General features: G+C 48.7%; 1 protein-coding gene across 3 annotated transcripts in view; it reads right to left on the bottom strand.

Moving 5' to 3' along the window:
- LOC139761680 (dipeptidase 1-like) overlaps positions 1 to 21,318 on the bottom strand; it is a 317,903-nt gene that overhangs the window by 141,219 nt on the left and 155,366 nt on the right. For all 3 annotated transcript variants that reach the window (XR_011715590.1, XM_071686010.1, XM_071686011.1), the window contains 2 exons: positions 11,404 to 11,536; positions 5,227 to 5,377 (listed from right to left, as the gene is read on the bottom strand). Coding sequence is in view for 2 of the 3 variants with exons in the window: in XM_071686010.1 (XP_071542111.1) it covers positions 5,227 to 5,377; positions 11,404 to 11,536 (284 nt within the window). In the remaining variant the exon portion in view is untranslated. The remainder of the gene's footprint in view (positions 1 to 5,226; positions 5,378 to 11,403; positions 11,537 to 21,318) is intronic.

A 21,318-nucleotide genomic window follows, 5' to 3' on the forward strand; every position in this document is an offset into this window, starting at 1 on the left:
GTCGTCCACAGAGGCTCGTCAACCTCCTGTGCTCCCGACCCGTATCTACGACCTTTGCCAGGGTGAGTGTGGAGGGCTGCAACATCAGAGGCTGTGTGGTACACAGGGTGGAGCTAGGAGAGGCTGTGTGGTACACAGGGTGGAGCTGGGAGAGGCAGTGTGGTACACAGGGTGGAGCTGGGAGAGGCTGTGTGGTACACAGGGTGGAGCTGGGAGAGGCTGTGTTGTACACAGGGTGGAGCTGGGAGAGGCTGTGTTGTACACAGGGTGGAGCTGGGAGAGGCTGTGTGGTACACAGGGTGGAGCTGGGAGAGGCAGTGTGGTACACAGGGTGAGCTGGGAGAGGCTGTGTGGTACACACTGTGGAGCTGGGAGAGGCTGTGTGGTACACAGGGTGGAGCTGGGAGAGGCTGTGTTGTACACAGGGTGGAGCTGGGAGAGGCTGTGTGGTACACAGGGTGGAGCTGGGAGAGGCAGTGTGGTACACAGGGTGGAGCTGGGAGAGGCTGTGTGGTACACACTGTGGAGCTGGGAGAGGCTGTGTGGTACACAGGGTGGAGCTGGGAGAGGCTGTGTGGTACACACTGTGGAGCTGGGAGAGGCTGTGTGGTACACAGGGTGGAGCTGGGAGAGGCTGTGTGGTACACACTGTGGAGCTGGGAGAGGCTGTGTGGTACACAGGGTGGAGCTGGGAGAGGCTGTGTGGTACACAGGGTGGAGCTGGGAGAGGCTGTGTGGTACACAGGGTGGAGCTGGGAGAGGCTGTGTGGTACACACTGTGGAGCCTGGGAGAGGCTGTGTGGTACACAGGGTGGAGCTGGGAGAGGCTGTGTGGTACACAGGGTGGAGCTGGGAGAGGCTGTGTGGTACACAGGGTGGAGCTGGGAGAGGCTGTGTGGTACACAGGTGGAGCTGGGAGAGGCTGTGTGGTACACACTGGTGGAGCTGGGAGAGGCTGTGTGGTACACAGGTGGAGCTGGGAGAGGCTGTGTGGTACACAGTGTGGAGCTGGGAGAGGCTGTGTGGTACACAGGTTGGAGCTGGGAGAGGCTGTGTGGGTACACAGTGTGGAGCTGGGAGAGGCTGTGTGGTACACAGGGTGGAGCTGGGAGAGGCTGTGTGGTACACAGGGTGGAGCTGGGAGAGGCTGTGTGGTACACAGGGTGGAGCTGGGAGAGGCTGTGTGGTACACAGGGTGGAGCTGGGAGAGGCTGTGTGGTACACAGGGTGGAGCTGGGAGAGGCTGTGTGGTACACAGGGTGGAGCTGGGAGAGGCTGTGTGGTACACAGGTGGAGCTGGGAGAGGCAGTGTGGTACACAGGGTGGAGCTGGAGAGGCTGTGTGGTACACAGGTGGAGTGGAGAGGCTGTGTGGTACACAGGGTGGAGCTGGGAGAGGCTGTGTGGTACACAGGGTGGAGCTGGGAGAGGCTGTGTGGTACACAGGGTGGAGCTGGGAGAGGCTGTGTGGTACACAGGGTGGAGCTGGGAGAGGCTGTGTGGTACACAGGGTGGAGCTGGGAGAGGCTGTGTGGTACACAGGGTGGAGCTGGGAGAGGCTGTGTGGTACACAGGGTGGAGCTGGGAGAGGCTGTGTGGTACACAGGGTGGAGCTGGGAGAGGCTGTGTGGTACACAGGGTGGAGCTGGGAGAGGCTGTGTGGTACACAGGGTGGAGCTGGGAGAGGCTGTGTGGTACACAGGGTGGAGCTGGAGAGGCTGTGTGGTACACAGGGTGGAGCTGGGAGAGGCTGTGTGGTACACAGGGTGGAGCTGGGAGAGGCTGTGTGGTACACAGGGTGGAGCTCGGAGAGGCTGTGTGGTACACAGGGTGGAGCTGGGAGAGGCTGTGTGGTACACAGTGTGGAGCTGGGAGAGGCTGTGTGGTACACAGGGTGGAGCTGGGAGAGGCTGTGTGGTACACAGGGTGGAGCTGGGAGAGGCTGTGTGGTACACAGTGTGGAGCTGGGAGAGGCAGTGTGGTACACAGGGTGGAGCTGGGAGAGGCTGTGTGGTACACCGAGTGGAGCTGGGAGAGGCTGTGTGGTACACAGTGTGGAGCTGGGAGAGGCTGTGTGGTACACAGGGTGGAGCTGGGAGAGGCTGTGTGGTACACAGGGTGGAGCTGGGAGAGGCTGTGTGGTACACAGTGTGCAGCTGGGAGAGGCAGTGTGGTACACAGGGTGGAGCTGGGAGAGGCTGTGTGGTACACAGGGTGGAGCTGGGAGAGGCTGTGTGGTACACAGGGTGGAGCTAGGAGAGGCTGTGTGGTACACAGGGTGGAGCTGGGAGAGACTGTGTGGTACACAGGGTGGAGCTGGGAGAGGCTGTGTGGTACACAGGGTGGAGCTGGGAGAGGCTGTGTGGTACACAGGGTGGAGCTGGGAGAGGCTGTGTGGTACACAGGGTGGAGCTGGGAGAGACTGTGTGGTACACAGGGTGGAGCTGGGAGAGGCTGTGTGGTACACAGGGTGGAGCTGGGAGAGGCTGTGTGGTACACAGGGTGGAGCTGGGAGAGACTGTGTGGTACACAGGGTGGAGCTGGGAGAGGCTGTGTGGTACACAGGGTGGAGCTAGGAGAGGCTGTGTGGTACACAGGGTGGAGCTGGGAGAGGCTGTGTGGTACACAGTGTGGAGCTGGGAGAGGCTGTGTGGTACACAGGGTGGAGCTGAGAGAGGCTGTGTGGTACACAGGGTGGAGCTGGGAGAGGCTGTGTGGTACACAGTGTGGAGCTAGGAGAGGCTGTGTGGTACACACTGTGGAGCTAGGAAAGGCTGTTTGGTACACAGGGTGGAGCTGGGAGAGGCTGTGTGGTACACAGTGTGGAGCTGGGAGAGGCTGTGTGGTACACAGGGTGGAGCTGGGAGAGGCTGTGTGGTACACAGGGTGGAGCTGGGAGAGGCTGTGTGGTACACAGTGTGGAGCTGGGAGAGGCAGTGTGGTACACAGGGTGGAGCTGGGAGAGGCTGTGTGGTACACAGGGTGGAGCTGGGAGAGGCTGTGTGGTACACAGGGTGGAGCTGGGAGAGGCTGTGTGGTACACAGTGTGCAGCTGGGAGAGGCAGTGTGGTACACAGGGTGGAGCTGGGAGAGGCTGTGTGGTACACAGGGTGGAGCTGGGAGAGGCTGTGTGGTACACAGTGTGGAGCTGGGAGAGGCTGTGTGGTACACAGTGTGGAGCTGGGAGAGGCTGTGTGGTACACAGGGTGGAGCTGAGAGAGGCTGTGTGGTACACAGGGTGGAGCTGGGAGAGGCTGTGTGGTACATAGGGTGGAGCTGGGAGAGGCTGTGTGGTACACAGGGTGGAGCTAGGAGAGGCTGTGTGGTACACACTGTGGAGCTAGGAGAGGCTGTGTGGTACACAGTGTGGAGCTGGGAGAGGCTGTGTGGTACACAGGGTGGAGCTGGGAGAGGCTGTGTGGTACACAGAGTGGATCTGGGAGAGAAGAGGGGCAGTGGCAAGGCCTTAGGTCAGGGATGGACCAGTAGAGTGTGTCATTAGACCAATTAACGTGTGCAGTGCGGTCCAGCTGGGACGACCCCTTGTGACCACAATGGCCTTTGACATCATCACTCACTCTTCACTCTGACTCGGCATCAACCAGTGGCATCAACCAGTGGCATCAACCAGTGGCATCAACCAGTGGCATAAACCAGTGGCATCAATCAGTGGCATCAACCAGTGGCATCAATCAGTGGCATCAATCAGTGGCATTAATCAGTAGCATAAACCAGTAGCATCAACCAGTGGCATCAATCAATGGCATCAACCAGTGGTATCAACTAGTGGCATCAACCAGTGGCATCAATCGATGGCATCAACCAGTGGTATCAACTAGTGGCATCAATCAGTGGCATCAATCAATGGCATCAACCAGTGGCATCAATCAGTGGCATCAACCAGTGGTATCAACCAGTGGCATCAACCGGTGGCATCAATCAGTGGCATCAATCAGTGGCATCAATCAGTGGCATCAACCAGTGGCATCAATCAGTGGCATCAACCAGTGGCATCAATCAGTGGCATCAACTAGTGGCATCAACCAGTGGCATCAACCGGTGGCATCAATCAGTGGTATCAACCAGTGGCATCAACCGGTGGCATCAATCAGTGGCATCAACCAGTGGCATCAATCAGTGGCATCAATCAATGGCATCAACCAGTGGCATCAATCAGTGGCATCAACCAGTGGTATCAACCAGTGGCATCAATCAGTGGCATCAACCAGTGGCATCAACCAGTGGCATCAACCAGTTGCATCAATCAGTGGCATCAATCAGTGGCATCAACCAGTGGTATCAATCAGTGGCATCAATCAGTGGCATCAATCAGTTGCATCAACCAGTGGCATCAATCAGTGGCATCAACCAGTGGCATCAATCAGTGGCATCAAATAGTGGCATCAACCAGTGGCATCAATCAGTGGCATCAACCAGTGGCATAAACCAGTGGCATCAATCAGTGGCATCAACCAGTGGCATCAATGAGTGGCATCAACCAGTGGCATCAATGAGTGGCATCAACCAGTGGCATCAACCAGTGGCATAAACCAGTGGCATCAATCAGTGGCATCAACCAGTGGCATAAACCAGTGGCATCAACCAGTGGCATAAACCAGTGGCATCAACTGACAAGGACAGTGGCCTATACTTACTAGGTGTGTGTAGTGACCTAAAGGCTTTATTGCAGTGTGTGTCAGTGGATGAAAGTGACCTTTCTGTGTAGAGGATGAGACAGAGAGCTTACCAGGCTGTGTGAGGGTGATGTTGTACACTTACCAGGGTGTGTGAGGGTGATGCTATACATTTACCAGGGTGTGTGAGGGTGATGTTGTACACTTACCAGGGTGTGTGAGGGTGATGCTATACATTTACCAGGGTGTGTGAGGGTGATGTTGTACACTTACCAGGGTGTGTGAGGGTGATGCTATACAATTACCAGGGCGTGTGAGGGTGATGTTATACACTTACCAGGGTGTGTGAGGGTGATGCTATACAATTACCAGGGCGTGTGAGGGTGATGTTATACACTTACCAGGATGTGTGAGGGTGATGTTGTACACTCACCAGGGTGTGTGAGAGTGATGCTGTACACTTACTAGGGTGTGTCAGGGTGATGCTGTACGCTTACTAGGGTGTGTGAGGGTCATGCTATACACTTGCCAGGATGTGTGAGGGTGATGCTATACACTAACCAGGGTGTGTGAGGGTGATGCTATACACTTACCAGGGTGTGTGGCACTTGTGTGTGAGCGTGATATAGCGGACGCCCAGGTCGTACACCGCCCGCACGACGCCCATGCTGCTGGCCAGCCCATGCCCGCCCTCCATCCCCATCAGGCTGGCCACACGCCCACGCTCGAACTCCTTCATGATCTCTAAGGGTAGTGAGGGAGTAGAGAGGGTCAGGGGTTAGGATACCATAATGACCTGGTGTTGGGGGAGGAAATATATATATATATATATATATATATTTTTTTTTTTTTTTTTTTTTTTTCATACTATCCGCCTTTTCCCGCGACAGCGAGGTAGCGTTAAGAACAGAGGACTGGGCCTTTGAGGAAATATCCTCACCTGGCCCTCTTCTCATATATATATATATATATATATCTTTTTTTTTCTTCTTTTTTGCTTTGTCGCTGTCTCCCGCGTTAGCGAGGTAGCGAAGGAAACAGACGAAAGAATGGCTCAACCCACCCACATACACATCAACCAGTGGCATCAATACGTCCACACACGCAAATGTACATACCTATACATCTCAATGTACACATATGTATACACACACAGACATTTACATATATACACATGTGCATAATTCATACTGTCTGCCTTTATTTATTCCGATCGCCACCCCGCCACACATGGAATAACAACACCCTCCCCCTTCATGTGTGCGAAGTAGCGCTAGGAAAAGACAACAAAGGCCCCATTCGTTCACACTCAGTCTCTAGCTGTCATGTAATAATGCACCGAAACCACAGCCCCCTTTCCACATCCAGCCTCACACAACTTTCCATGGTTTGCCCCAGACGCTTCACATGCCCTGGTTCAATCCATTGACAGCACGTCGACCCCGGTATACAACATCGTTCCAATTCACTCTATTCCTTGCACGCCTTTCACCCTCCTGCATGTTCAGGCCTCGATCACTCAAAATCTTTTTCACTCCATCTTTCCACCTTCAATTTGGTCTCCCATTTCTCCTCGTTCTCTCCACCTCCGACACATATATCCTCTTGGTCAATCTTTCCTCACTCATTCTCTCCATGTGACCAAACCATTTCAAAACACCCTCTTCTGCTCTCTCAACCACAATCTTTTTATTTCCAAACTCAAGTTAAAAAATTCGTTGACTGGAGTAAACAAAATTTTTTGGAGCTTAATGTAAAGAAAACGAAAGAGATGATATTTGATTTCAGAACTAAAAATAAACACGTACCAGACCTATTAACAATTGAGGAAGAAAACGTAGAAAGAGTAAACCAGTATAAGTATTTGGGCTTTATGATTGATGACCAGTTGAAGGGAAGTGTTAATACAGATATGGTGTCAAGGAAATGTAACCAAAGATTACACTTTGTACGTATCTTGCATAACCTACATGTAGATAAAATGGTCATTAGCCTATTTTACAAAACAATTTTAGAATCAGTTATAAATTTTTCAATCACTGCCTGGTATGGAAAACTTACGTGCAAAGATAAAAAGAAGTTGGGAAGGATTATTAAGAAAGCAAGAAAACTAGGTGCAGAGACCACATCACTGAATAAGCTGTATCAAAAAGGTACAATGAAACAAGTAGACAGAATGATGAAAGATGTAACGCATCCGTTACATAATTGTTACAAGTATCTTAAATCTGGTAGAAGGCTAGCTCTGCCCAAGCTGCGCACTGACAGATACAAAAAGTCGTTTGTACCTAAAAGCATTCTGCTTTTCAATCATCTATCATCACTATAACTTCTATCTTTAAGTTTCATGATAACTGTAGGTGATGGTTCATGATAGGGATGGTGACAAGCTGATATCGCATGTACACAATAGCAAAGTAACATTTTATATGAAATAACCTATGCAATATTTCTTGTTAATATTTTAATTTTTTTTTTTTTTTTTTACAACTACTAAGGAGCTCTAAAGCCAAAACGAATTTCATTTTGTATTACATTTTGTATAACAATTTGACGAATAAAGCATCTTATCTTATCTTATCTTATCTTATCTCTCTTACCCTTACATTACTTACTCGATCAAACCACCTCACACCACATATTGTCCTCAAACATCTCATTTCCAGCACATCCACCCTCCTGCGCACAACTCTATTCATAGCCCACGCCTCGCAACCATACAACATTGTTGGAACCACTATTCCTTTAAACGTACCCATTTTTGCTTTCCGAGATAATGTTCTCGACTTCCACACATTCTTCAAGGCTCCCAGAGCTTTCGCCCCCTCCCCCACCCTATGATTCACTTCCGCTTTCATGGTTCCATCCACTGCCAGATCCACTCCCAGATATCTAATACACTTTACTTCCTCCAGTTTTTCTCCATTCAAACTCACCTCCCAATTGACTTGACCCTCAACCCTACTGTACCTAATAACCTTGCTCTTATTCATATTTACTCTTAAATTTCTTCTTTCACACACTGTACCAAACTCAGTCACCAGCTTCTGCAGTTTCTCACATGAATCAGCCACCAGCGCTGTATCATCAGCGAACAACTGACTCACTTCCCAAGCTCTCTCATCCACAACAGACTGCATACTTGCCCCTCTTTCCAAAACTCTTGCATTCACCTCCCTAACAACCCCATCCATAAACAAATTAAACAACCATGGAGACATCACACACCCCTGCCGCAAACCTACATTCACTGAGAACCAATCACTTTCCTCTCTTCCTACACGTACACATGCCTTACATCCTCGATAAAAACTTTTCACTGCTTCTAACAACTTGCCTCCCACACCATATATTCTTAACATATATATATATATATATATATATATATATATATATATATATATATATATATATATATATATATATACATAAGCCATATATCAAAGTACCATTGACCCCTGACCCTATGGGGGTAGAGACTTACTGGGAGTTAGGGCAACAGTCTCCATGGGCATATCAACATTATCTCTTAGAAAGAGACAGCTTAATAAGGTTCATGTTATCCTTGTATCTTGGACAGAGAGAGAAGTTAAAGGTCATATCAATCAAATCTCTGGAGTTAGAGAGAGGTTAAAGGTCATTTCAATCAAATCTCTGGGGTTAGAGAGAGGTAAAGGTTATTTCAGTCAAATCTCTGGGGGTAGAGAGACGTTAAGGGTCATAACAATCAAATCTCTGGGGGTAGAGAGAGGTTAAGGGTCATAGTAATCAAATCTCTGGGGTTAGAGAGAGGTTAAGGGTCATAGTAATCAAATCTCCTGGGGGTAGAGAGAGGTTAAGGGTCATAGCAATCAAATCTCTGGGGTTAGAGAGAGGTTAAAGGTCATATCAATCAAATCTCCTGGGGTAGAGAGAGGTTAAGGGTCATAGCAATCAAATCTCCTGGGGTTAGAGAGAGGTTAAGGGTCATATTAACATTCCTGCTTGGGACAGAGGTATGACAGACTCCAGATCGGCATTATCACTGGGGGGCAGAGAGAGAGAGAGAGAGAGAGAGAGAGAGAGAGAGAGAGAGAGAGAGAGAGAGAGAGAGAGAGAGAGAGAGAGAGAGAGACAGTGGACTCTCACCCTCTGACTCCCCTTCCCCAGTGGTCACATAACGGTGACATATGTCGTCACTCTGTCTCCAGTGATCACATAACAGTGACATATGTCGTCCCTCTGTCTCCAGCGATCACATAACAGTGACATATGTCGTCCCTCTGTCTCCAGTGATCACATAACAGTGACACATGTCGTCCCTCTGTCTCCAGTGATCACCTAACAGTGACATATGTCGTCCCCCTGTCTCCAGTGATCATACAACTGACACATGTCGTCCGTCTGTCTCCAGTGATCACATAACAGTGACATATGTCGTTCCTCTGTCTCCAGTGGTCACAAAACAGTGACATATGTCGTTCCTCTGTCTCCAGTGGTCACATAACAGTGACACATGTCGTCCATCTGTCTCCAGCGATCACATAACAGTGACATATGTCGTCACTCTGTCCCCAGTGGTCACATAACAGTGACATATGTCGTCCGTTTGTCTACAGTGATCACATAACAGTGACACATGTCCATCTGTCTCCAATGATCACATAACAGTGACATATGTCGTCACTCTGTCGCCAGGTAACGCATTACTGTAACTCTCTCTCTCTCTCTCTCTCTCTCTCTCTCTCTCTCTCTCTCTCTCTCTCTCTCTCTCTCTCTCTCTCTCTCTCTCTCTCAGTGAACGCCGTCGCTTTATGAGGGCCTCGCCCCCCCCCCCCTTCTTCCCCCGTCATTTCCATGCATGAGGCGCTCTCCTCATACTCCTCCCTTCCTCTGTTCATGGATTCCTCTCTCTCTCTCTCTCTCTCTCTCTCTCTCTCTCTCTCTCTCTCTCTCTCTCTCTCTCTCTCTCTCTCTCTCTCTCTCTCTCTCTCTCTCACACACACACACACACACACAGGGGGTCGCTCATATTCCCTCACTCACTCTTCACCCTCCCTCCCTCTCCCCTTTCCTCAGCATCCTCCCATCACTCCTCCTCCTCCTCCTCCTCCTCCTCCTCTTCTTCCACCTCCTCCTCCTCCACCTCCTCTCCTTCTCCTCCTCCTCCTCCTCCACCTCCTATGGTGACACACACACTCTCACACTTACCTTCTTTCCTTACGACAGTCTCCCTTCATGAGGAATTCTTCCCTTTCACTCCCTCCCCCTGAGAAGTCTCCCTTGACTTCCCCCCCGTCTCTCTCCCTGGGAAGTGTGGGTCTTCCATACCTGCTGGTGATCTGGGAAATGTGGGTCTTCCATACCTGCTGGTGACCTGGCAAGTGTGGGTCTTCCATACCTGCTGGTGACCTGAGAAGTGTGTGTCTTCCATACCTGCTGGTGACCTGGCAAGTGTGGGTCTTCCATACCTGCTGGTGACCTGAGAAGTGTGTGTCTTCCATACCTGCTGGTGACCTGGCAAGTGTGGGTCTTCCATACCTGCTGGTGACCTGGGAAGTGTGGGTCTTCCATACCTGCTGGTGACCTGGGAAGTGTGGGTCTTCCATACCTGCTGGTGACCTGGGAAGTGTGTGTCTTCCATACCTGCTGGTGACCTGGGAAGTGTGGGTCTTCCATACCTGCTGGTGACCTGGGAAGTGTGGGTCTTCCATACCTGCTGGTGACCTGGGAAGTGTGGGTCTTCCATACCTGCTGGTGACCTGGGAAGTGTGGGTCTTCCATACCTGCTGGTGACCTGGGAAGTGTCCATACCTGCTGGTGACCTGGGAAGTGTGGGTCTTCCATACCTGCTGGTGACCTGGAAGTGTCCATACCTGCTGGTGACCTGGGAAGTGTCCATACCTGCTGGTGACCTGGGAAGTGTGGGTCTTCCATACCTGCTGGTGACCTGGGAAGTGTGGGTCTTCCATACCTGCTGGTGACCTGGGAAGTGTGTGTCTGCTATACCTGCTGGAGACCTGGGAAGTGTCCATACCTGCTGGTGACCTGGGAAGTGTGGGTCTTCCATACCTGCTAGTGACCTGGGAAGTGTGGGTCTTCCATACCTGCTGGTGACCTGGCAAGTGTGTGTCTTCCATACCTGCTGGAGACCTGGAAGTGTCCATACCTGCTGGTGACCTGGGAAGTGTCCATACCTGCTGGTGACCTGGGAAGTGTGGGTCTTCCATACCTGCTGGAGACCTGGAAGTGTCCATACCTGCTGGTGACCTGGGAAGTGTCCATACCTGCTGGTGACCTGGGAAGTGTGGGTCTTCCATACCTGCTGGAGACCTGGGAAGTGTGGGTCTTCCATACCTGCTGGTGACCTGGGAAGTGTGGGTCTTCCATACCTGCTGGTGACCTGGGAAGTGTCCATACCTGCTGGTGACCTGGGAAGTGTGTGTCTTCCATACCTGCTGGTGACCTGGGAAGTGTGGGTCTTCTATACCTGCTGGTGACCTGGGAAGTGTGGGTCTTCCATACCTGCTGGTGACCTGAGAAGTGTGGGTCTTCCATACCTGCTGGTGACCTGGGAAGTGTGGGTCTTCCATACCTGCTGGTGACCTCGGAAGTGTCCATACCTGCTGGTGACCTGGGAAGTGTGGGTCTTCCATACCTGCTGGTGACCTGGGAAGTGTCCATACCTGCTGGTGACCTGGGAAGTGTGGGTCTTCCATACCTGCTGGTGACCTGGGAAGTGTGGGTCTTCCATACCTGCTGGTGACCTGGGAAGTGTGGGTCTTCCATACCTGCTGGTGACCTGACGAGGACAGTGTCCTTGTGACTGCCAGCGATCATGCGCTTCACTACGTCTATCTGCTCCAGCAGCAGTTGTACGGTGTTCAGGTACTGCGACTCACACGGCACGTACACTGACCAGAACTGTGGGGAGAGACGTGTACTGTGGTGAGTGTGGGAGAGACGTGTACTGTCTCACACGGCACGTACACTGACCAGAACTGTGGGGAGAGACGTGTACTGTGGTGAGTGTGGGGAGAGACGTGTACTGTCTCACACGGCACGTACACTGACCAGAACTGTGGGGGAGAGACGTGTACTGTGGTGAGTGTGGGAGAGACGTGTACTGTCTCACACGGCACGTACACTGACCAGAACTGTGGGGGAGACGTGTACTGTGGTGAGTGTGGGGGGACGTGTACTGTAGTGAGTGTGGGAGAGACGTGTACTGTCTCACACGGCACGTACACAGACCAGAACTGTGGGGGGAGACGTGTACTGTGGTGAGTGTGGGGAGAGACGTGTACTGTCTCACACGGCACATACACTGACCAGAACTGTGGGGGAGACGTGTACTGTGGTGAGTGTGGGAGAGACGTGTACTATGGTGAGTGTGGGATAGACGTGTACTGTCTCACACGGCACGTACACTGACCAGAACTGTGGGGGAGACGTGTACTGTGGTGAGTGTGGGGGGGACGTGTACTGTAGTGAGTGTGGGAGAGACATGTACTGTGGTGAGTGTTGGGAGAGACGTGTACTGTGGTGAGTGTGGGGGAGACGTGTACTATGGTGAGTGTAGGAGAGACATGTACTGTGATGGGTGTAGGAGATGTACATTTGTACTTAGGAAATTCACTTAACAATTAATCTCTTCTATGGCAATACCATGTGCAGTTCAATACACTGAGATGATAGGATAAAACATCCATGTTTTCTCCTCAACTTCCACATCATCTGAAAGCGACAGCTCTCGAGGAACATTAAAATAAAAGGAAGAAAAAATAAGTACACATTGCTTGAAGTAAGGAAGGCAAATATGGAAACTGGAAATAATGAATTGAAAAACTTATCTCTGCAATCTTACGACACTGTGCTATACGGTGTTGTGTTGACTGGCGATCTTTTCAGTTCGGAGTATCATGTCTCAAAGCCGAGATGATAGACAGATTATGACGTATGTATATTCATTCCATACCTATTCGCCATTTCCCGCATTAGCGAGGTAGCGTTATGAACAGAGGACTGAGCCTTAGAGGGAATATCCTCACTTGGTCCCCTTTCCGGTTCCTTTTTTTTTGAAAAATCAAAAAACGGGAGGGGAGGATTTCCAGCTCCCGCTCCCTCCCCTTTTAGTCGCCTTCTACCACACACAGGGAATACGTGGGAAGTATTCTTTCTCCCTTTTATATTCCCAGTGTCATCTGGGTGGGTTCTGTCACGCTGTTTCCATCACTTTTTCCAATCTAATGGTACTATAGCTGTCTCTCCCGTCAGACAAAGCAGCTCCCTTTGGTTCCCGTTTCACCTCTAACCCCACCTTGGATGACTCTAACATTCCTTCACCCCTGATGCTCCTCTTACTAATCCTATACCTCTCTCTTCGGACTGTCCGAAAAGCGCTTCTTTCTCTGGCCACAAGCGAGGCTTATGGTCCTGATGGCATCTATCCTAGGGTACTGAAAGAGTGTGCCTCTGAACTTGTACCTGTGCTTACTCGCCTGTTCCGTTTCTGTTTAGAATACAAAACTTTCCCTTCTCTATGGAAACATGCATGGATACATCCCATCCCCAAAATACGGTGACCGTTCTAACCCCTCCAACTATCGTCCTATTACTTTGACATCTACCATTTCCAAAGTCTGTGAATCCCTTCTCAACTCCCATATCCCTAAATATCTCGAAAATCACAGTCTTTTGTCTGATCACCAGTATGGCTTGCCTAAGGTGAGATCCACTAGTGATATTCTTTCGTATCTTGCCAATGTCTGGTCAACATCTCGGTAGGATTTAGGGAGTCATGTGTAGTTTCCCTTGACATATCTAAGGCTTTTGATTGGGTAGGGCATCGGGGTCTCATCTCTAAGTTTCCTTATTTTGGCCTCCCTCCCTCACTTTGCTCCTTCATATCTAGCTTCCTCTCTGGCCGATCTAACTCTGTAGTTGTTGATGGATTAGCCGCCCCCTTTTTTCCACCAACAGCGGTGATTTCCTCTCTTCCCCAAATATCATATGCACTCATACACTGACGACGCTTCATTCATCCACACCCTTCAATTCTACTCCCTCTTCTCTCACTCGATCTGCATCTCGTCTTGACACAGCTCCCTCAGTGAACTCACACTTGGACAGGATATCTCATTGGGGTAGACAAAATCTTGTTCAGTTTAATGCCTCCAAGACATAGTTTCTACTCGACTCTATCAAAAACTACTCACAGCTCTCGTCTTTCCTTTGATGATTCTGTAATTCCACCTCTTGACTCAACAAACATACTTGGTAATACCGTAACATCCAATCTTTCTTGGAAACCTCATATTACAAGAATAGCTAAGTCTGTCTTTAAAAAAAAACAGGATGTCCTGTTTAGATATTGTAACTCGTCTTCTGAACATTTGCTCCGTTTATACAAGGGATTGAGTCATTCTTGTATGGAGTACTGCTCTCCCATTTTGGGTGGTTCTAGCTCTGCATCCTTACTTGACAGAGTTTAGTCGAAAGCTGTCCGCCTTATAAACTGTCCCAGGCTAACTTACAAACTTGACCCCCTTGTCTTGCGTCGTAGCGTTGGTTTACTTTGCTCCCGAGAGCTGGCTGCTTGTGTGCCCCTACCACTAGTTTGACCTTACGATACTCGGCAAGCTGCTGCGTCACACGATTGTTGTGTGGCCATCAGCAACTCAAGGGTGGGCCGTTTTGATACCTGCTTCTTCCCCTACACGAACTGTCTACCTTCTCATATCTTTCCCAATAACTATGACCTGGCACATTTCAGAAGACAGTTTTTCACTTTCTCAAAAATTCACAAATACTTTCCCATGTCACTGTCTATTACGCTTATCTTACAGTGGTCGTTTTTCTGTGGACGTAATCTCAAAACATGAAGGATATCCAACTTCTTACTGCTCTTAATTTCCTGCCACATGTTCTTCAAATTCGTTCTTCTGTATTCTGATGTCGAGGGTATGTTGTCGCTAATCTGAGATCTTGTATTAACTTCTAACTTTATGATGTTGTAGGCACGACTTGCCGGAGCCTCACCTGCCTCACAGGAGATGGTCAGATCGCTGTGGTGAGTAGGACTCTGTCAAGAATGTTGCTGCCTCTTGTTGGTGTAGTAACCAGATGGCTCAGTGTTCTCAGTTACGTTAATCTATTTTCCATCATGATCACCCGTTAAGGTAATCAAATTAGGACTGGCTGTTAGATTAACGGATGATCATATTTTTTGTTAAAATTTTTGTGTTTTTGTATTTATGGTTATATTTTTCTCTTGTTTTATAGAATCATGTCAGGTTCTTCCCTTTGTTTAAAGGGTTATTCACTACGCTAAGGTGTCGCTGATTCGTCATTGTGTCGGCTGCATCAACGTAATGAGAGTCGTAAGGATCTGCAACCTTGTTTACATCAACTTCGGGCGGGCGAGTAATTATCATGGTAAATAAAGTCGCCTCCTCCCGCAGTGTGCAAATGGCTATTGATGAACGATATAGGTCCAATTACTGGTAACTCAGCGAGCAAATGTTTGTCCTTCATAATTATCCACGTTTTCTGAAAGAACAGGAATGCTTGGTTCTTCGATAAGCGCATGATTAAGGTACTTCATTCCGTTTTAATATCATAATTCCAATATTGGTTTACATTAACCTAATCATGTTATCCAATTCATGGAGGACCCTGGCCATCCATTGTCTCGACGGAGTTTACAAGCTTAAATCAATAATGGTATGTGCGTGTGTGTAGTGAGGTGGCGAGGAATTCACATTCCACTGGGCCCGTTCCTCCGTGGCCTAAGGCTGACCTAGTCTGCTTCTGCAGGGCGAGGTGTGTCATCTGACTCTCCACCACCTGATGTGAGTGGGAGGAGGTGGACTGAACCTTGTCAGTGATCTATGTCTGGTCTAACCCAACCCTCGCTGTACCAGGCTGCCTTACCTGTACCTCCACCACGACCCTCAGTCCCTGACGTCATTTCTACTCTTGTACTGGTTCTTCTTAACGTATGTTCTAAATACTCTCGTCTAGAGGTCTGCCATGACGGGCCTTATCTTATCTGTTCAGGTGAAGGTCGTGCTTATTGTAGAGGCTTTCTCAACCATAAGAGTGGCTCCATAGACTGCCATAAAGCCCATTTTCCTCTGCTTTAAGAGATATCTCATGACTTCTCGTTGCACCCATCATTCTTCAGATTTCTTACGGCTTTCCCTAAATTTTCAAGTGAGAGCCTTTTTTGTTTTCATACTTGCTCGCCGTTGAGTGCGTTTGTAAGATAGCGCCAGGACTAGAAGAAGATGCCACGGTTTCCATCCACAGTAAAGTCCCACTAATTGTTTGGTGATATCCCCTGGTCACCTCATATGATTTGGTTCAACCAATTGACAGCGAGACGCCCCTTGTATACCACAAAGCATCAATTCACTCCATCCCATGCAGGCCTCTCACCCTCCTGAATGTTCAGACCTCGATAACTCTAAGCGTCTTTCACTCTTTCCGTCCATATCCATATGATTCCCTACCACCTTCCCATTACTCTCTCCATGTCTGATGCAAGTATTCCCTCAATATGCCCATCTTTGCTCATCGTCTCAATATGTCCATACTATTCAAGTACACCCTGGTCAGCTTACTCACTCCTACTCCTCTTACGACCACACCTCTCTCTTACACTCGTACACGACCAGCCCTCCGTACGCCATATATTGATCTTAGACATTCCAATACGTCGACCCTCTTCCGTTCATTTGGATTTAGGGCCAAAGACTGGTTCTCATACAGCAGTGACTTCTCCCTACACATTCTCTAATGCATCAGGATCCTTTGCTTATTCACCCATCCTATTTTTCACTACAGCCATCGCAGTTCCACCCATTGTCGTATCCAATCCCACGTGTCTACTTAAAGTACTCCACCTCCTTCCGCTTCTCCCCATTCAAACGCACCTTCACGCTTCATATCCTTACTATTATTCAAAACGAATATCAGCTCTCTCCTTTCACACCTTCCCAAATTCTAACACCAACGTCTGCAGTTTCTCATTCGAGTCCATCATCAGAGCCGTGTCATCTGCAAACTGTAAATAACTCATTTTCCAGGTCCCCCTTACCCTCACCACACTGTAGATCCGCCTCTCTCTGCAGGACGTAGCATTACCTCCTCACCACCCAGCCCATGACCATATAAAGCAGCCATGATGACATCATATACTTATGCATAATCACCCTCACTTGGAACAATTCACATTCCAACGTCCTCGTTCACAAAGAAGTTTTATATTCCTACTGAAAACTCCTCTCGGCATCTAGTAGCTTTCTTTTTACGCCATTTATTCGTAGCACTTCGACAAGTCCCTTCTGTTACCCCTGTTTCTACACTAACTCCAGATTCATAAATAACATGTACAAATTCATGATCTAAATATTCCCTCCAGAAAGGTTTCAAAAACTTGGTTCATATATTCTTTCCTACTTTTAAAACCTCACTGCTCCTCCCCAGCCTGATGCTCTTTGCATGTCACCATCCCTGCAATTACCACTCTCCCGTATAGATTCCCAAACATATTGAATAGATTTCGAAGATTCAATTCAATCTCTCTCTCTTACTTATATAAAGGAATTCTCCAGGCAATGAGTCCCTCTTCAGGCACCTCACCTTGGCCAATACATACACGGAAAACCCAACTACTCAAAAACACCGTCATCCCCTATTTTGATAAGTTCTACTACCATCTTATCCAATCTAGTTTCTTTGCCACACATAATCTTAAGCAAAGTTTTCACCACATACTTTTTCATCATACCTTTCTCCGTGACTCTCTCACTCCACGTACCTCCTTTGTCCCAAACATCCTACCTGCACCGCCCTATCATTTAACACATTCAAGAGTCCTTTAAGATTACTCATTCCTTCTCTTCTTCACCTTACCTCTGACTCCCACCACTTTCCCATTTACTCTCCTCACTGCACCTCCCATTTGTTCTGTTTCTCCTTACATTACTTGGTTCCCCCGTAAACCTTTTTTTGTTAATGGTTTTCCTGAAGTTTGCCGATACCTTCTCTTCCCATCTCTCGTTTGCCCTCATCTTCAGCCCTTGCATCTTCCTCTTGGCCTCTTATAGCTTTCTCTTGTAAATCTGCAGCACGCTATTGCAGCTCCATAATGAGCTGCTCTCTAATTACCTCCAGCAACCAAGGTTTACCTCGCACTACGTTGCAAAGAGGACACCGGGGCTGTTCCTATGTCACATTGTGTCGAGCAATGTTGTTATTGTAATAACTGTGAGTGTGTGAGGTATGAGAGCTATTGTTTGATTTAATAGTGTCATCCAGTGATGTTTTAGCTTCGACCTGTATCCATGTACGTAGAATGATGCTCACTGAGATATATTTGTAATACCTGCGCCGACCCGCCTAAGGTCTAAGGTGAGTGCAGAGTAGCCCGGCCCATTCAGAGGGGACACGCCAGTGCCCACGAATTTGAAAAGGCGCCTGGAGATGGCAGGCAGGTGATCTTGAACTGGGCTTAAGGCAAGACGTGTACGTCTCGAGAACCCCTGTACAAGAGAGAGCGAGCCATCTCTCCCTCAGCACAAGAGCACTACACCCAACTGCCTGTTCTAGAAGGGACTGATACCGGAGCGGGAGAAGCATTGACTGAACAGTTTGGAAAACCTCGATCTCAGTCGAGACTAAATGTGGTGAAGTAGATGACCGATAGAAGCCATCATGAATCGACTTCCCTCCGGATGATCGGCCGACAGAAGAGACGTTAAGCTACTGCTGCCGGGTCTCGCCTGCGTAAGGCCTTGGAGGCCGAAGGAGCCAGCTGACGGAGGCGAAAGGATTAACGTCTGTACTGGGCTACCGAGGAACTCCAGAAGGTAGGATCGAATCTGAACCGTGGCCATAACGCCATTATCTCCAACGAGCGAACTGCTTCATAGCCTCTAAGTACCGATCATCGCCAGTGGTATGGCCGAGGTCAGGCTGCAGTTACACCCGAACACTTCGAGCATCTGTAGCTCTCACGTCTCTCAGCGGTCGTGGGGGATCAAGTTACCACCAGCGACCTGGCCTAAAAGCACCATCGCTGTGGATGTGGCAACGCCGCGAAGACCTCGCAGAGAGCAGTGTTTTGTAAACATTACGGATACCTACGACGAACCTTGTCCTTCGACTACTAAGTGTAAGTCATTGGTCACACGAGGACAGTTTGTAAGCAAGCCTAAACTTGCACCAAGACGATATCAACATACCATGGAAGCGGAAGTGAGTCACAGGGTGGGGGAGGGGGCGAAAATTCTGGGAGCGTTGAAGAATGTTTTGGAAGGCGAGAACATTATCTCGGAAAGCAAAAATGGGTATGTTTGAAGGAGTAGTGGTTTCAACAATGTTATATGGTTGCGAGGCGTGGGCTATAGATAGGGTTGTGCGGAGGAGGGTGGACGTGCTGGAAATGAGATGTTTAAGGACAATATGTGGTGTGAGGTGGTTTGATCGAGGAAGTAATGAATGGGTAAGAGAGATGTGTGGTAATAAAAAGAGTGTGATTGAGAAGTGAATCAATGCTAATTTGTCACAGTGATAACTGTGAAGTGAAATACTGATAATAAATCATGGTGATAGATAATTAGAATCAAAGTGACAGGAACATAGATGAAAATGACATTTATTTCTGACACCTAGCGACCAGGGATGACCAGAGCATCATGAAGAAGTCATCCCAAAACTTACGGATTAGATGATTTTGCATAACATCTTGTTAGTGTAATTGGTTGTATGAATGTTACTTACTCCAGTTGTTCTGTAAAAGAGTCTTAAGATACACTGTAGATGTGTTTCATGCCTTTGATTAGATCCACTCAAACACATGTACTACCATATCCACATTCCGCGCTGACAGAAACTCATTACAAGTTACATGATTTAAGACTTGTACTTAAGTACATAAATCAGCAATGACCGTTGTCCCCTAACCTCACTCTCCAACGTATAATCAAATACGTACGATATCAAAACCAGCCTAGGTGTCGCTGGCCGTAAAAGCCAACAGATAACAACAACGAGTCTATGTTTCTCTACACACAATTCGGCTGCCACACCACCCATCCTTGCTGAAAAATCCCCCACCGATAGACCTCCAAAATTTGCATTGAAATTGCTGCAGTACTCAGTCACGTTCTTGCTATACAGACACGCTTCTTTTGCTTAGTCGTCTCACTACCAGACGCGAACGCAATGACAACCATTCACATCAGCCTGGGACATATTGCTTTCACGTTGAACACTCCAATAAGTCCTTATCAGCAGAGGAGTTCCTCCTTCCCACACTCTGCTACGCGCAAGCCTTACCATCACGGCAAAATCTCATCGTAGGTACTCATTGGTAATACTCAAACAATCCCAGACTTTAACCCTCAGACATTCCCAAACCATTCTTCCTTTCTTCCCTTGAGCTTCGTTTCAGAGCCAAAACATCCAGGTTCCTCTCTCTGAACCTATTGCTGATCTCTCTCTCTTATCATCCTGTATATACCCACGTACATTCAGACACCCAGGCTGAACCTTGAAGGAGCACTTCTCGCTTGACTCTTCCTCCTCCTCCCTCGTAGAGAAAGTAGCAATAGAAGGAGGCACGGGTTTCTAGCCCCAAACTCCACCTAACAGCTGCATCTTACGACACACGGGAGATTCGTGGGTAGATTTCTATCTTCGCAATTCCCAGGGATAAAGGAAATTTGTGGTTGCGTATACAGACTCGAAGGTTTGGGGCCTGCCTGCGGCCTCTCCTCTCCTCACTCCTAAGTAGGCTTGCCAAACCTTCCCTCACCACCACCACCACCTTGCCATCTCAACCTGGCCACCACAACCTCAATAGCTGACTAGATTGTTCAGCCATTCCAAACGCTCGTCACGCCATAACAAGCGAGTGTTAGAGACGAGGCTTGCGTTTGTGGACTGAATTCCAACGACACACATGTACGTATATGCGACACAGACGGAAAGACAGCGACCTTGGCCAGAGTAGGATAAAGTAGGATAGCTACTGACGTGTTGGCTCACTGTCAGTCCTCCTCCCGACACCCATGACCCGTCAAGGACGTTGTCGGACGCACGAAGGTTAGCCTCCAAACACTGTTGCCAGTACTTCATATAATCACTTGTGGCTACCACGATGAAATATTATCGGGAAACATTGTGAAGCAAAAGTCACTTTGAACCTAAACTACAAACTATAAATTCTTTTAATTTTTTTAGTATAATTGTTGCAGCAAATGGCCTAAGTGACTTTTGACAATGTCGGTGACCACCCTGCCTCCCTCCCTCCCTCACACACACACACATACACAACACCACGTCACTTCAGTGTTCCCCTGAACTCAGTCGTGTCCGGATACTAACAGACGTTAATGTGATAATAGTTTTGTCGCTTGAGGCCGGAGTGCTTTTTGGTGGAACAGATATTACGTAGTGGAGACTGATGTACAAAAGTGCAACAGAAGTTTGTTGAAAATCATCGGGACATTCTCGTACCACATCACTGTGTGCGGTGGTTCAATTTACCAAGTGCCGTGAAACTAGATCATTTGTGGATGCGCCGAGATGCGTCAGGCCGCTGGTAGTAATAGAAGAGAATGTATTGGATACTTCAGATCGCGTAAGGCAAGACCCATAAGAAACCTGCTCGTGGAACGAGTTCGAATGACACA

This window comes from Panulirus ornatus, chromosome 41, assembly GCF_036320965.1.
Source record: "Panulirus ornatus isolate Po-2019 chromosome 41, ASM3632096v1, whole genome shotgun sequence".
NCBI lineage: Eukaryota > Metazoa > Arthropoda > Malacostraca > Decapoda > Palinuridae > Panulirus > Panulirus ornatus.